Source organism: Zootoca vivipara, chromosome 7 (assembly GCF_965207765.1).
Source record: "Zootoca vivipara chromosome 7, rZooViv2.hap1.1, whole genome shotgun sequence".
NCBI lineage: Eukaryota > Metazoa > Chordata > Lepidosauria > Squamata > Lacertidae > Zootoca > Zootoca vivipara.
The window spans coordinates 48865506-48880169 of NC_142590.1; the positions used below are offsets into that span (position 1 = coordinate 48865506).

General features: G+C 45.5%; 2 protein-coding genes across 10 annotated transcripts in view; one reads left to right on the top strand and one right to left on the bottom strand.

Annotated features, from left to right (window-relative positions):
• The window catches only part of INAVA (innate immunity activator), a 29211-nt gene extending 18160 nt beyond the window's left edge, over positions 1 to 11051 (top strand). For 3 of the 4 annotated variants that reach the window (XM_035121936.3, XM_035121938.3, XM_088674141.1), the window contains exons 5-10: positions 199 to 427; positions 2379 to 2432; positions 3397 to 3631; positions 4177 to 4350; positions 5185 to 5896; positions 9275 to 11051. In XM_035121936.3, the coding sequence (XP_034977827.2) occupies positions 199 to 427; positions 2379 to 2432; positions 3397 to 3631; positions 4177 to 4350; positions 5185 to 5896; positions 9275 to 9367 (1497 nt within the window). In that variant the 3' untranslated portion in view covers positions 9368 to 11051. The remainder of the gene's footprint in view (positions 1 to 198; positions 428 to 2378; positions 2433 to 3396; positions 3632 to 4176; positions 4351 to 5184; positions 5897 to 9274) is intronic. The other variant, XM_035121940.3, reaches the window with a different exon arrangement.
• Positions 11052 to 11055: 4 nt separating this feature from the next.
• The window catches only part of KIF21B (kinesin family member 21B), a 71155-nt gene continuing 67546 nt past the window's right edge, over positions 11056 to 14664 (bottom strand). For 3 of the 6 annotated variants that reach the window (XM_060276997.2, XM_060276998.2, XM_060276999.2), the window contains one exon: positions 11056 to 14644. In XM_060276997.2, the coding sequence (XP_060132980.1) occupies positions 14590 to 14644 (55 nt within the window). In that variant the 3' untranslated portion in view covers positions 11056 to 14589. The remainder of the gene's footprint in view (positions 14645 to 14664) is intronic. The other 3 variants (XR_015951063.1, XR_015951062.1, XM_060277001.2) reach the window with 2 other exon arrangements.

The following is a 14664-nucleotide window of genomic DNA, read 5'->3' on the forward strand; positions in this document are numbered from 1 at the left end:
GAAGATGCTGGGAACTGAACCTAGGATCTCTTGCATGCTCTTCCACTGAGCTGTACAGCCCTTCCCCAGGCTTCTCCATTGCTATGATTTTGGATTCTGCCACTTTAGTCCTTGTGTGCCCCCTTTTGAAATGTTGGGTCGCTCCATCCTTTCCGAAGAGTTTCATAGTTTGGAATCCATGTCTGTTCTCCTCCGCAGGATCCTCTGAGCATGTTGGAGAGAGACCTAGCTCTGCAGCTGCAAATCGCTGAAGCAGCGCGATGTCTCTCCCGGGAAGAGAATCTCACCAAGCAGGTTCGGAAGCGCCGCAAAAGTGCTGTGCTGAAGGAGGAAAAGAAGCTGAAGGAGCTGGAGCAGACTGTCACAGAGTGCCGCCAGGCAGCCAGGCATTCGTCACAGCTGAGGGCCAGTGCGCCAGCCTTACAAGGTGAGCTGGAGCTCAGCATCCTACAGTGGCCTTGAGATCTATGCAAGGGCCTAGAGAGGCAGGTCTGAGAAATGGGTCCTTTGCGTGTGGTGATAATGACAATAAAAATATACAAAGGGAGGTATAGTAAAATTGTTCTTTGTGGCCCCTGTGCAGCAGGACAAAATTGAATGGTGATAAACTGAAATGAGTAAGTATCAGGAAGAGGGTTTATTAATTAAACAAAAAACCAACAACAAAACCTTGAGTTGTCAGGAAATGAAGACAGAGTCTGGGATTAAATATCTGTCCCTAGAAATCAGAAGTAGGTCAGACAGGCTTCTGACAGGCGTGGTTCAGTTGGAATTCATCCCAGTTCAAGGGAGGAAACTGACCTTTTATGGCTTCTTCCTGCCCCTGTAATCTACGCAAACTGCAGTTTTCTGTCAGCGGTTGCCAAAGTGAGCTCAATAAAGAACAGGGAGAGCCAGCTGGAGGAGGAAGCATGTAGAAACCTGCAGCGAATGACGCAAAGACCTGCAGTGCCAGATTAACCCTTAGGAAGGCGTAGAAAATTAGATAGCTCTGGATTCAAATCTCTTGGTTTTATAGGGACGTGGGGAAGTTTGCTGCATGGGGTGCAGCTGGAAATAAGCATGCAGAGGATGGCATTGTAATGCTCACTCCACCCCCCCCACCCAACCTATAGATCCTCTCTCATAAGACTACGGTAGAAACTGCAGGCACTCAATGAAGCTGGATATTGGAAGAAGAGGGACTAAGCACTTCACTTCACACAGTGCATCATTAAACTATGGAATTTGCTCCAAGAGGAGGCAGTAATGGCCCCCAGCTTGGATGGCTTTGTTAGAGGATTGGACAAATTCGTGGAGGGCAAGGCTATCTAGCCATGGTTGCTATTTTCTGTCTCTGCTGTCAGAGGCACCATGGCTCTGAATACCAGTTCCTGGGACCCACAGGTGGGCAGGCTGCTCATGTTCTAGCTTGCAGGCTTCCCTTGTGTGTCTGGTTGGCCACTGTGAGAACAGGATGCAGGACAAGGTGGACCATTAGCCACTGGAACCTGCTGGATTTGGCCAGTGGCTAATGGCCCACCTTGTCCTGCATCCAGCAGATTCCTCTTACATTCTGATGGTTCTTGCCCAGGTATTCCATTAAGGAAGCATCTGTATTGATAATAGGTCCACTGGGGTGGGTGGGTGGTTGCTTATATTCTTTGTCCAGCGGTTTTTGCGCAAGACTGCAGGAAGATGCCTGTTTGCACGTGAGAAATTGCTGCTTCCCTCCTCTGCCGCTTGCCTGAGGAATCCCACAGCTGCCCTGCTGATGGACGAGATGTCTAGGCAGAGGTCTCAGCTTCTGAATGAGGCCATCTGACGCTCCCTTCGGCCATAGAATCGCCTGGGGCAGGCAGTAAAAGAAACTCAGTGGCTGGCAGCTACATTTCAACACAGAGTTAAGCATGCTCAAGGCCTCCGAAAATCAATCAGCTTGAGGGCACTTAACTCAGCGTTGGATTATGGCCAGTTTATAGCATCCATACTGCATTTGAAGAGTGAAAGCATTTTTTAAATATTAATTCATAATTAAGTGTTTTGCCTAAGTGGGAAGAAGATTCCCAAAATGTGACTCTAAACCCCCCCCCCCCCGGATTACTATTAATTCACTGCATCAGGGAATATCTCTTTGAGGAGTTTAAGTGTGTGTGTGAATTGCAGGGCTTTGAATGATGTGGTTTGAGGCTCTGGGAATTAGCTCAGAACTAAGAAGTGTGTGAGAGAGAGAGAGAGAGAGAGAAAGAGAGGGAGAGGGAGCTTTTATTTCCCCTTTCTAGAAGCTCAGTGGGATTTATGAGCACATATTTCTAGGGAGCATCAGAGGGTTCTAATAACTGCTTGAAAATCTGATTATTGTTCCTCCTTGTCCGTGCCAATTCTTGTGTCTTCCCCAGGGTTCAGTGCCTCTGATGAGAACTTCTTGTTGGATGCTGTTGCGGTAGAAGAAGGTAAACTAGATAACTGTGATCGCTACACTGTCATTACTGTGTGCTTGTGGCTTTTCCTTCACCTAGCGTAAAGTGGTAGTTAAGCCTTTGAAGAGACAAACTGTATCTGATCACTGCTCTCTGACATCTTGTCAAGATTTGGCCTTGATTCATACCACATGACTAAGAATTAGGCCACAGCAGCCAGCTGGACTTGCAAGGCAGAGAAGAGAGTTAGTGAATGGATCTCATCTAAATTTTCAAAAGATTCAAGTACAAAGGTGACCGATAAGTGGGTCTTTTATTACTATGGATATTTGCTAAATTCAACATCCTGTTTTGGTTTAATCTAGAGATGATAAGAGTCTGTGATAAGTGATTTGGTATATTTTGAATGATATAGCCTAAACCAGTGGTTATTCATGCTTTTTAAAAATAAATAAATAAATCTATTATTAGATATCTTACTTGCCCTTTACTATAAGGTGCCAGGGTAGACTACAGCAATAAACAGTTTTGAAACAAGCAAAATAGTCACAACTATAAAACAAGAAAAGTGTAAAACAGTTAAAAACAGTTCCATACATGAAACCATTACAAACAATTCCACATATGAAAACTGTTAAAAGTAGTTCCAGTACAGATGCAGTTTGGGACAAAGTCCTCCATTTAAATGGTTTGTTGGAGCTGGAAAGTCTTCAGCAGGTGCTGAAAATACAACAGAGGGAATTCCAAGGGGCAGATTCCAGCACCCTAAAGGCCCGATTCCTGTATTGTACAGGGTCGACTCCATTACAATATGGTATTTGCAGGAGGCCCTCACCTGCAGAGTGCAGTGATCGAGTGGGTATGTAAGGGGTGAGATGATTTTTAGGTCCCCTGGTCCCAAGATGCATGGGGATTTGTACACCAGTTCCAGCACCTTGAATGTAACTCAGTAGATAATGTTGGAATGCTGCAGTTCTTTCCTTTTACTTTTCTGAAGAATCCCAAGTGTTGAGCACCTATCTTCCACCAATGCTCACAGCTTCAGCTCGCCTCCAACCCCCGCCCGGTTCTTCGGCTCAGCCTCTGCATTCTGCATTACTAGAAGGACAAACCCACTACCAAGCCACTGACGTGGAGTGCTCTCCCATCCAAAACAGCCCATGGAAAGAGACCAGTCTGGACAAGCCCTATGAAAAGCCAAAGAAATCCACTGAGCCCAGCAGTGTGCCAAGGTCAGGACCTTTCTTCTCTCTCTTTTCTTGCTCTTCTTTGGATATGCCTGTGTAGTCTTGAGATCAGCCTCTGTTAATGGTTGTTTGCATGCACGTAATGTGGAAGCTACTGTAGTGGCTGTCCGTTACTTCATTTTAAGAACAATAAGCATTGTATTGTTTTGCTGCTTTATTTTGATTGTGCAATGTTTCCGTTTTTTTATTTCCACAAATCCGCCTTAAAGTTGCTTAATTTAATAACATGAAATGGAATTGCATGTGAATCCCAGCCAATGTAGGCTTCACAATTGCATGTGGGGAAAGGGTCCTTTGAGAACCGCTGACCTAGAAACTTAGTAGCCCAATTAACTAAGCCAGAACAGCGGGCTTTGTGGACCCACTTGAGCCTTGCATTCTCTTTTTCCTCCTGTTTTTCACTCTTAGGAAAGATGAAAGGGAGGGGGATTTGACCCCTGACCAGAGCCTCTCACTCCTTTGCACACAAAGAAAGATAACAGGAATGCAGGCAGTTTCTTACTTGATGTTCTTATTGTGTTCTGTTACAGCAGTCCAGGCCTGCTGTCTCAACCATCACCCAGCCGTACCCCTCAGTCGACTGCTGAGGCATCGCCATGCCACTTTGCTCCTCCCAGGAAGCTGGAAGTAAGGAAACAGGCTGGTTCCAGTGCCCCACAGACACCAGAGTTCATGGGAAGGAGAGGACAACCTCAACTCATGAGGTACTCTATGGACTTAGGGTCAATTCATGTACTCAAGCAGGTGGGCGTGCCCTGTTGTTACCTAATCACTCTTTGAAGTTTGAACATGTCAGGCACCTTGGGGTGAGGCTATGTGTACGTTGTGCTTCTATTACCATGCCTCACAAATGCAAAATTTAAAATTCAGCGTGTTGCGAATCTCAGCTCTCAGTTATTTTTGTTACTTTTTATTTTTTTGAGGGGGGGGAAAGGGTTTTCTAGTCCTCCTGGCTGTGAAAATAGGTTTGAAGGCAAATGAGCAATGTTTGGAAAAATGTTGGAAGCTAGAGGAGGGGCAAACAGGATTTCCAGCAGTTAAGGGATGGGGCTTCAGTGCCCTGCATCATTTCATGACCCTCCTTTTCCAACTGCGTGCAGAATAAACTATACAAAGGAATCATATAATAATGCAAAGTAGCTCTAAGGAGATGGCTGTGGCAGTTGCAAGCATTTCTCCTTTCTCCTCCCCACATCTGGCACACTGTTCTCGGAGTTCTCCTGGCAATTCCTAGAGTGGTTTAACCAGTGCTGTTTTTTTCTAAACTCCTCCCTTGTTCTCTTATAATGGCAATGGCGCGCACCTGAGAGGTGCCAGCGCTGAGTTCTGGATGAAAAAAGCCCTTGATTTAACCACCAACCCTTCCTTGTAGGGAACTCTAAGAACTGTAGCTGTGTGAGGGGAAGGGGGCCCTGACTCTCAGCGCCCTGAATGAACTACACCTCCCATAATCCTTAGGGGGAAGTGCTTCAAAGCTGTTAAGGTGGGCATTGCGAGCTCCTGATAGATGGCCTCAACTCTCTCCTTCTGGTCTCCAGGGTGTGTTCATCCCGGGAAGGCTTCGAGTCCCGCGGAAGAAGCGCATTGCCAAGGCGGCGTCCCACCTACTATACTGTCACTGTCCCCGAGTACTGCTTCTCTGTGCCCAAGGCCAACCCAGCCGCCAAGCCCACCTACCACTCCGCCTCAGAAGACAGCAATTCGGATGTCTCCAGCATCTCCTACACCACTTCTGCCGGCAGCAGCAGCCCCGACATCTCCTTCCTGAAGCCAAGCTCCTCGGTCCCCGCGGAGGAGCCCCTGCAGCCATTCCAGAACCAGACCTGCAAGGGGAATGGACCCGAATACCACTGCCAGTGCCCTCAGAAGCTGCTCTCACCTCTGGGCTATGGACTGGAATATGACAACCACCTGCCAGCTGGGCGGGAGCTCGGGCACAGCCGGCCGCCCTTCCTGTCTGTAAGCTCCGCCCATTTTGCCTACAAGGAGGAGGCGGTGCCTGTGCGGTTCCACCGGTCGGTTGTTTCCCACAGCAGGGTGGTGCGCACCCCGTCTCTGAAGGACTGCTCCCCGATGGGCCCCCGAGTCCTCTCCAAGTCGGCCGTGACAGAAGAGCTAAAATCGTGGCACGAACGGACTCGGCTGCGTAATGCGCGGCCACATTCCCTGGACAGACAAGGGGCCTTTCGCATGCGCAGCGGGCCTGGCCGAGAGTTGCGCCCTTCCTGTTCCATGGGGCAGCAAATTCAGGTGAGGATCTTTGGGCAGGAAGGTGTATTGGGGAGACAGGAGCCAGCCTCCTTTTTTTACTGTTTCTGCAAGAGTTTCCTTAATATTCCAGCTAGACCTGATTAAGGAGAACATGCTAATGTGCCATGTTCATAGATAAGCTCATTTCCTATAAACAAAGTAGTGTAGAAACCTCTTAACGGGTGTGGGGAATCGAATCTGCAGCCCCCAGGTGTTAATGGGACTCCAACTCCCATCAGCCCCAGCCAGCAGGGCTAATAGTCGGCATGATGGGGTTGCTAGACTACAGGTTTCCATTCCTTTACAGGCTGGGCACACAAGGAATTGAAAGCTCTGTGTGTGCACCCATGTGTATAGGAAATATGGAGGAAGGCTTTCACTGAGTACCAGCAGATCTGTAGAAGCATGCTATACTGCTGCCTCCTATAAGTGGAAGGCAGGTGCCTCTCAGGTGGGATTCACCTTGCTGCTCAGGTTGTTATGTTTCTTTTCAGTTTTTTGCAGCCTGCTACGGCTTCCAAAATGTCTTGCATATTCGTGGGCAAAAGCTGCTATTTTGGCACACCACCAGAATGTGTGTTGGTTGAAGCATTATCCGCTCATGGCAACCAAGAGACACAGCCTGCTCTCCATGAGTTGGAGAGCCATCCATGGGCTCAGGAAAAAGCAGCTTGACTGCTGTTGCCTCACATAGGCACACTGCACTGCTGGGCCTTTTTGCAGCTCATGGGCTTGGGGGGGGGCAGCACTGGAAAAACATACACAGCTAGTGGGTTTGGCTGCTGCTTTTGTGCTATTTTCTAGCAATGTTGTAAAAAGCTTTTTCTTAGAAGTGCATTTACAGGTCCACTGAAAGCACTATGCTTTGGAACAGACATTTGGCACAGCCCTACGACTAATTAGAAGTTAAACACAAATGAATGCAACACTACCACAAATTCAATTTAAAGTAATAAGATAGTGCTTTGGGATGGATTGGGATGGGGACTTGAGAACAGAAGACCATGGGAGGGGTGCCTAAGCCTTTTCCCAAGGGGCATTCAGCTGCTTAAAATCACCACCCCAGTTTCAGATGTTTGTTTGCACCGAGAGCTGTTTGAGTGTTCCAAATTACTCATGAAGAGGAGTCTTCTGGCTCAGAGCCTATAAGAGTTGTGTCATGTTTGTGGCAGAGGGGAAATTTCCAAGTTCTCTGCCCAGGTAATTTAAAAAATATTAGAGTTGTATCCAGTGTTAATCCTACTCAGGAGTAGACCCATTGAAGCTACTGGACAAGATTAACAGGCTCCTTAATGGTGGTGGGTCAACTCTAAGTAGGACTAGCATTGAATACAAGACATTAAGTAGTATCCACTTCCTTGAACCTCAGTAAAGTCCAGTAGTCCTTCAGCTTTTTCTAGTTCTTGGTTCTGAAAGTGAGATGAGCGCCACACCCCATAGTCGCCTTTGACTTAACTGTCCACAGGTCCTTTACTGTATTTTTTACCTGTATACTTGTTGGGCAGTTTGTTAGATAGGAAAAGGTTATGTTCCTGCTCCTTTGTTCTGATGGTTGGTGACAACAGCATTGCCTTCTGGCAACTCTGCGCACTGTTCCTTGAGAAATACAGTCAGTGACAGGAATTCTGAATGATATGAATCCTGGTGGGGTTGTTTTTTGTCGCTTGGAGAATTATGTTCTTTAGATGTGCAAAACTGTTGCACAATGAAGCACAGTTCTCTCCTCCTTGGGCATCTCCCTCGCCTGCAGCACAAGGCAGAAGCCCACAACCATGCGAGCAAGAGCTTGCCCTTGGATTCCTCCCATCCTCTTCAATGCGTGCCTCCCCTCACCTGGAAACAGAGCTGTGAAATTTTAATCAGACAACTCTGTGCTGTGCTAGGGAGCATTCGCAGGAGCAAGAGAAAACAGCGACCATACATTGCATGTTACATGTTTGTCTAAACCAGGCATCCCCAAACTTCGGCCCTCCAGATGTGTTTTTTACAATTCCCATCATCCCTGACCACTGGTCCTGTTAGCTAGGGATCATGGGAGTTGTAGGCCAAAACATCTGGAGGGCCGAAGTTTGGCGATGCCTGCTCTAAACCATCTTCAGCACAAGGAAACCACAATGGAGCATCAGATAAATCCCTGGCAATTCTATGCCCATCAGTTGGGGCACATGTGCATTTTCTGGTAGTTTTATTTGTGAGTCCTAGAGGCCAGTTGCAGATAAAGGATTACGCTTGTTTCCAAACCTCCTTTGGCCAGTTCATTTAAATCTATGGTCCCCATTCAGGAGATAAGAGATAGGGGAGCTTTACTCACCTAACAAGGAGGAGCCATGAGGACAATCTCCTTGTAAACCATTGGTTGAAATAGACTCCAGTCCACAAAAGCTCATTATTTTATTAAGTCTTTAAGATGCCAGTTTGCTGCAACAGACTAAAATAGCCACCCCTCTGAGAGTGAGCTCAGACTCTCAAGTTTGCAAGTGGGTGTTCCTCTGGAAATGCCTGTGAATAAAATAATGGGTAGAAACCGTGGAAGCTTCACGTTGATTAATAGAAGCTGTTTTGGTTTTGTACCCATGCATAGCAATATAAATATAAGAAGCTTCTTTGTAGTCAGTTAGACCACCTTATGCCAATATTGCTACTTTTAAGAGCCTCTTCCTCAGCCAAAGCCTCTTTTAGTCCTTCTTAATGCATGAAGCTATGGCAAGCTCTATTTGTTTGCCTGCAGGGGCTCAGCTTTTTCCGTGAATTCTTTAGGATGCTCTAGAAAACTAATTTGTTTTACAGCAGGGATGGGGAGCTTGTGGTCTTCCATTTGTTGTTGGACTACAAGACCCATCATCTCTGATCATTGGCCATGCCTGCTGGGGCTGCTGGGAGTCCCAGCCTCTTTGGAAAAGCCACAGGTGGCACAACCCTGCTGAAAAGTGCCAGATCACCACCTTTCCAAGATTCTTTATGTGGTGGCATTTTCTCTTCCGAGCAATCTAAATCATGAGTTGAAAGGGACCCCAGGGGTCCTCTAGTCCAACCCCCAAAGGTGAAAGAATGAATGGTAATCATGGCTGGAAAACATCACAGCATTTTAAAGACTCTTAGTTTAATGGCACTGAATGGCAAGAATAGGAAAGATTGCCCTGGAAACTTTATTTTTACACTGTGCTTAATGATGGGAGAGGAATTGATTTTATAGGCATGGAGAAACATAATGGGTTGCATTTCCCTGAGGCAATCAGGATAGGAAGTGACCATCAGCTGTAACAAATGCTTTTGTGTTTGATGAAGGAAATTGTATTTGGTGGTAGTGGGGTTGCTACTACTGGGGAGGTGTGCTGGTGCGACAGTTCCATTAAGAGCCTCCTTTTTTTAACCTTCCAGGTTCCCCGTGTCCATATCCTGAAACGGTCTCCTGAGGGAGCCCCTGTGCAGGTCTACGTGCCAGAAAATGGAGAAATCATTACTCAGGTGTAGAGACTGCTGAATCACCTTGACTTCTTGCAATTCGGCAATGTCAGCAGGCTGGCTGCCTAGACCGGCCTGTCTCCCCATTCCAGGTTGGAAAGACGAGGCTTTGTGTCAAACTTTGGCGTGTTCTTCGACCAGCTGATCCTGCTATATTAAAGAGAACACTTTGGGGGCTATTCTGCAACCTATGTCAGACTATATAGCTCAGTCTCTTCCTTTGTTCCCATGATGAACTGATGCAATAGACTACTGCAACAGACAGCTGGGTTTCCTGTCCTGTGTGGAATACAGAGCACAGCAAGATCCCGCACCCCTCTTAACTAGTGTTTGCTTGTCTGCCTATTTATTCATGTCTGTCTGTCTGGTGGAAAGATCTTGGGAGCTGGCTGTAGGTTATGAAAGCAAGAACTTGATCACTTTTTATAGCTTTTCAGAACAGAGCCAAGCCTGACTACATGAATTTTCTTTCCCCCACAGAAGTAGAATCTACCTGCCCTCACAAGTGCTAGAGCTGGAGCCTCTGTTGTTTTCCTTATTCTTGCATAAAGTAATGTGATGCAGCAAACAGGTTCTTAAAAGGGGCCCTTTTCATCTATCTTCTCTATCTTTGAATGAAACCCATCACTTCGTGGAAGGGGTTTCTCATTATACAAGCATGTCACAAGGAACTGAGAGTGACTGTTTGGTCTCAGCCCAGAACCTTTTCAACTTACAAGTCATGGCAAAAAAAATGGGCACAAGCCTTTGTGCTAGAAATGTCACTTAAGAAAAGTGGATTCTCTGGATGCCAGGTTTGTACTTAATTTGTTGTGCAATCCTGGACTGGACAAAGACAAGATGTTTTGCTTAACCTCTGCTACTTACTTTGGGGTCTTTTCTAAGTACAATACCATCTCTTTAATACTGGTCTTTGCTTCTGGGGTAACCTAGGGATGTGAAAGCACTAATTATGGTATCATGATCAAGTGTGTGTGGTATTTGCAACCAACACTGTTCTTAATATTAACTTATTTGTACAAGGTTTGCCAGTGGAGGGAGAGGGAATATGTATGATGTGCATCTATGAAAGTTACCTGGACTCAGCTCAAAACAGTGTTAAATCTACCTGAACATTTTTATATTGAATAGGATGCCTTTTCTGAGTCCTTGTGTGTTCTAATCCTTGTGAGTCATCATTTGGGAATTGCCTCTGCTTTAATTACTGTATATTCCTGCGTATAAGACTACTTTTTAACCCAGGAAAATCTTCTCTAAAGTCAGGGGTCATCTTATACGCTGGGTCGTATTTCTTATACGGCGAGTATATCCCAAACTCTACATTTTAACTGGAAAAGTTGGGGGTCGTCTTATATGCCCAGTCGTCTTATACGCCAGAATATACGGGTACTTCTTTAGAAACAGTGGAAAACCAATGTTTTGTTGTTGCCCCAAAGTGTGCTGTAATTAAGTACAGAAAAGGCAAAAAGCCAGATCATGAAGATATAGTTATCAGATGACACTTAAATTCTGGCCAGGCTCGTTGCTTCTGGGTTTGTTGTTTGTTGTTTTTAACTTCCTAGATCAGAGCCACTTGCTCATACCTATATCAATATCCATTTCCTCATCAGCTCAATCTTCGTACCACTGAAAGAGCCTTTTGAACTTACACTTAATGGCCTGTTTTATTTTTATTAAAAAAGAATTATTCTCAGATCTTGTTTTGATGCTTATTTATTAAGAGGAGGAACAAACACATTCATTGGAAAACCATGTACAGCGGGAGCTTTAAATAACTTACACTATTTACATAGCGGTATAAAATAATTACACACCTTATCATGTACACACGCGCACACACATACATACGTGTGACCATTTTGCCTGATGGTACAAAACCCCCAAAGAAGCCCTGATCTCACACGCCAGCCTTGAGGGGGAGAAAACACTTTTCAGGGCAAGAAAAGGCACCTGTCAATTGAAACATGATTATATATGTATACATAAACCAAGAGGTGGAGCAAACGGGCCTATGGTGTTTATGCACCTTAGGGGGGGCTGTCTTTCACCCCAGTTCCTTTCTTGGAATGCAGGCGTGGTGCATGTTATCCTACCACTAGGAGGCCTATTGCTGAAGCAAAGCCTTAAGAACACCAGGAAAACCTGGCAGAGATTTTCCCAGGGCTGCTGGATGAATCAAGCAGGTTGTGCAAACCCACTTTTGAGTCTCGTTAATGACAGTGCCCTCTTAATGAACATGCACATTTACTCCCAAGGGCTACTCAAAGCAGACCAGGTTTTCAGCTTGGTTATTCTGACCCTTCCCACCGTGTGCTTCACGTAACTGTTCAGAGGAGGTAAAATGGCTCTCTTGGTTTGCACTCAATTTCAGTTGAAGGGTTTTGCACTTTGTCACGTCACTTGGATCAGGACTATTAAAAAATAAAGAGAGAGGGGGGTAGCTTCTTCAATATGAGAAAATATAATCCCATACCTAAAAAGCTAGCAATAGCACTGAGGCACATGGGACTATATGGCAATATGGTCAATAATTTAACAGTTAAGCAGAGTGCCGTCGGGCACAGTGCTTTCAGGTATATCAAGTAATACTTTACAAGACATTTCATATTTCTTGTACTAAACAGACTTCCTCCAAGTAAGAATGGAGGAAGTTTTAGGTGAACTGTGTGCAGCTAATTCACAATGTATTCCTAGAATATATTTTTTTTACAGGCAACTACATTCACAAGTGGACTACAAGCTTCTGAAAGTATCGGGCAAGATAGCTCGTGTAGCCATGTGAAGGCGTGAGGATTGTGCTGATTTCATTACCGATGGAAGATGGTCCCTCTTCCAAGGCTTGAATCACTTGGACCTCTCTGTTATTCTCAGTTGAGAATGCTAAGTCGCGAGAAGACTGCAAAGGACACAATGATTCAATAAATAATCAGTCTTAACATTTAAGAAGGGCTTATTAAAATTGGTGCTGCTGGTGGACACAGTACAAGCTGTGAGCTTGAATGTAAATCAGACAACAGCAAAGGCAAAGCAAGGAACACACTTGCTTTCACCTTGCCTTCATCACACTTTTGGGACTTAGGGGGTCAGTGGTAATGTGCGTTCCCCAGACTAATTCAAGTTTTATTAACATAAAAAACCCCCAAAGAGTAGAACTAGACACCTTGGACCATGAGGTAGGTTAACTCAAAACAAGCCTTCACCCTTTTAAAATTTCACTCATGCGCGTGCACATACACACACCCCTCTCCCTCCTGCTCCCCCACCCCCCAAATAATGCACAAGACAATACACAGAACCTTTTGAACACCCATACGGAATTACAGTACAACAACCTACTCCCAATGGAAGAATCTGCAGCTTCACTGCATGGAGTGGATGAAGTTCACACCCAAGCCCAGTTTATTAGAGCAGAAGACTCTTATAAACCAGAGGGCAGACCTGTGGAATGATCCACCAGTGTGCTGCTTACCCCAAGTCTGCTGGCTGAGGCATGAACTTGGTCCTTGGGTAGGAGAGCACAATGCATGTCAAACGTTCATTTATGCCACATATTAACAGCCAAGGGAGGAAACGAAGGTTTTGAGTCTGTGACTCTCCAGTGAGGGCTGGGACAGCCCTGCTGTGTTACGCACAAACAGAAAGCGTCATCTCTTGCAAAGTGATGCTCACAGAGGGTCCATGAGAACACTTAAATGGGTTGAAACTCCACCAGTGAAAGTTCAAGTTGATTGAAGCACAGAGAGAAGCTTCTCCTGCTTATTCGTGGCAGAGTCTATTATAAAGACATGAGTATTGACGTGAACGGATTCCAAGCAGGTGTAAGTAAACAGGTGGTGGGGCAAGACTAAGAGGGCAAGTCTCATCATCCCACATCTGGGGAAATGTGAACACAGGAATGCATCACCACACGCTTGTTCAAGTGTTTCTTACCCTGTTAAAAATCTAAAGAAAAAACGCACACATTTCTGTTCCAATACTTAAAGGGTCCTTTCTCCGTCTGAGGGGAGAGAGTCAGTTTCTGCTGCCATTATTATTTTCTCTTATTGGAACAGGACAACGTAAACAGCTTCACAAATTGAAATAATGCATGTTTTTCCTCAGGCTGCCTGAGAAGACTTTCCCAGGGAAAATCCAAAAACATATTCCAGTAGCTCACATCTTTTTTTCCTGGGATATCTAGCACTATGAAAAAGGGGAACGGCATTACAATTTCAAGTCTGAAGCTGGAATACAGAAAGCAACCATTCTTCCAAACTAACAGAAATCTTGATTCCACAGCTGAAGAAAAAGTGATAATCCAAATCCTATATTATCCATCACCCATTTGACAGGCCTCACTTACACAGTAGAGATTTTTCTTTTTTATGTTCTCTCGGTAGGGCTCTAGCATTTGAAAATGAAAACCTTTGGCGATTCTACTTTTGGAGTGAAAACTGAGAAATATCACATGTGCTTAACATTTAAAAAAAGGTGGCTTAATTTTTCCACCCACCCTTTCCCCCTTCAGAAAATAACACACACATACACACAGCCCATCAGTGGTGGAAGTAAGAGAAAGGAAGCCAGCACATTAACACTCATGAAAGATCTAACTAGAACAAGAAATACCCTCTAAAACACAACTATCAGCTATGCCGGAAACACATACAGGAAGCAGCTGGCCTGTTTAGATTTCCTCTGGTCAGTTTCACTGTTAAGCTTTGAAGGAATGCCATAAACAGGGCACAGGTGACCATAGGAGTCTATGGGTATGGATCGCTCAGGCGTTATGGAGTGAGGAATGAGGTTTCTTGCATCTTTCCTTGATAACCCCCCTTGGCCTATGAACACCTAAAACCACCTATTTTGCAGAGCTTCTCACATAGCTTTGGGGGGGGGGTGTTCCTGTTTGGGTGGCATGTGGATTCTGATGGGAGAAATGCTCTCAGATGCCTCAGCTTTGTTTCACAGTTCAGCGTCATTGCAAAATCCTACCAAGCAAAGAGACATGGAGCATGGAAACTGGAAAGGAAAGAAGGCTCCCTCGCACCATCCAACCAACTCACTCACTGGGGCACATGGTACCAAAAAGCCAGGGTGCCATCTTTTCCTGAAGCCCTGAGTGTGTGAGATTCTGGCAGGAAGCTAAGTACGTCCTACCCTTGCAAGCCAGGCTCAACAAGAGCACCACATCTTGTCTTCTCATGACCTCCACCACAGTCACCATGTCCAAGTAGTTCCCCAGGTTCTATCTAGGTTGTGCTGTTCAGTAGCTTCCTTGCACTCCAGAGTTTCACTGTCCAGTCACTGGGGAATGAAGAGGAAAA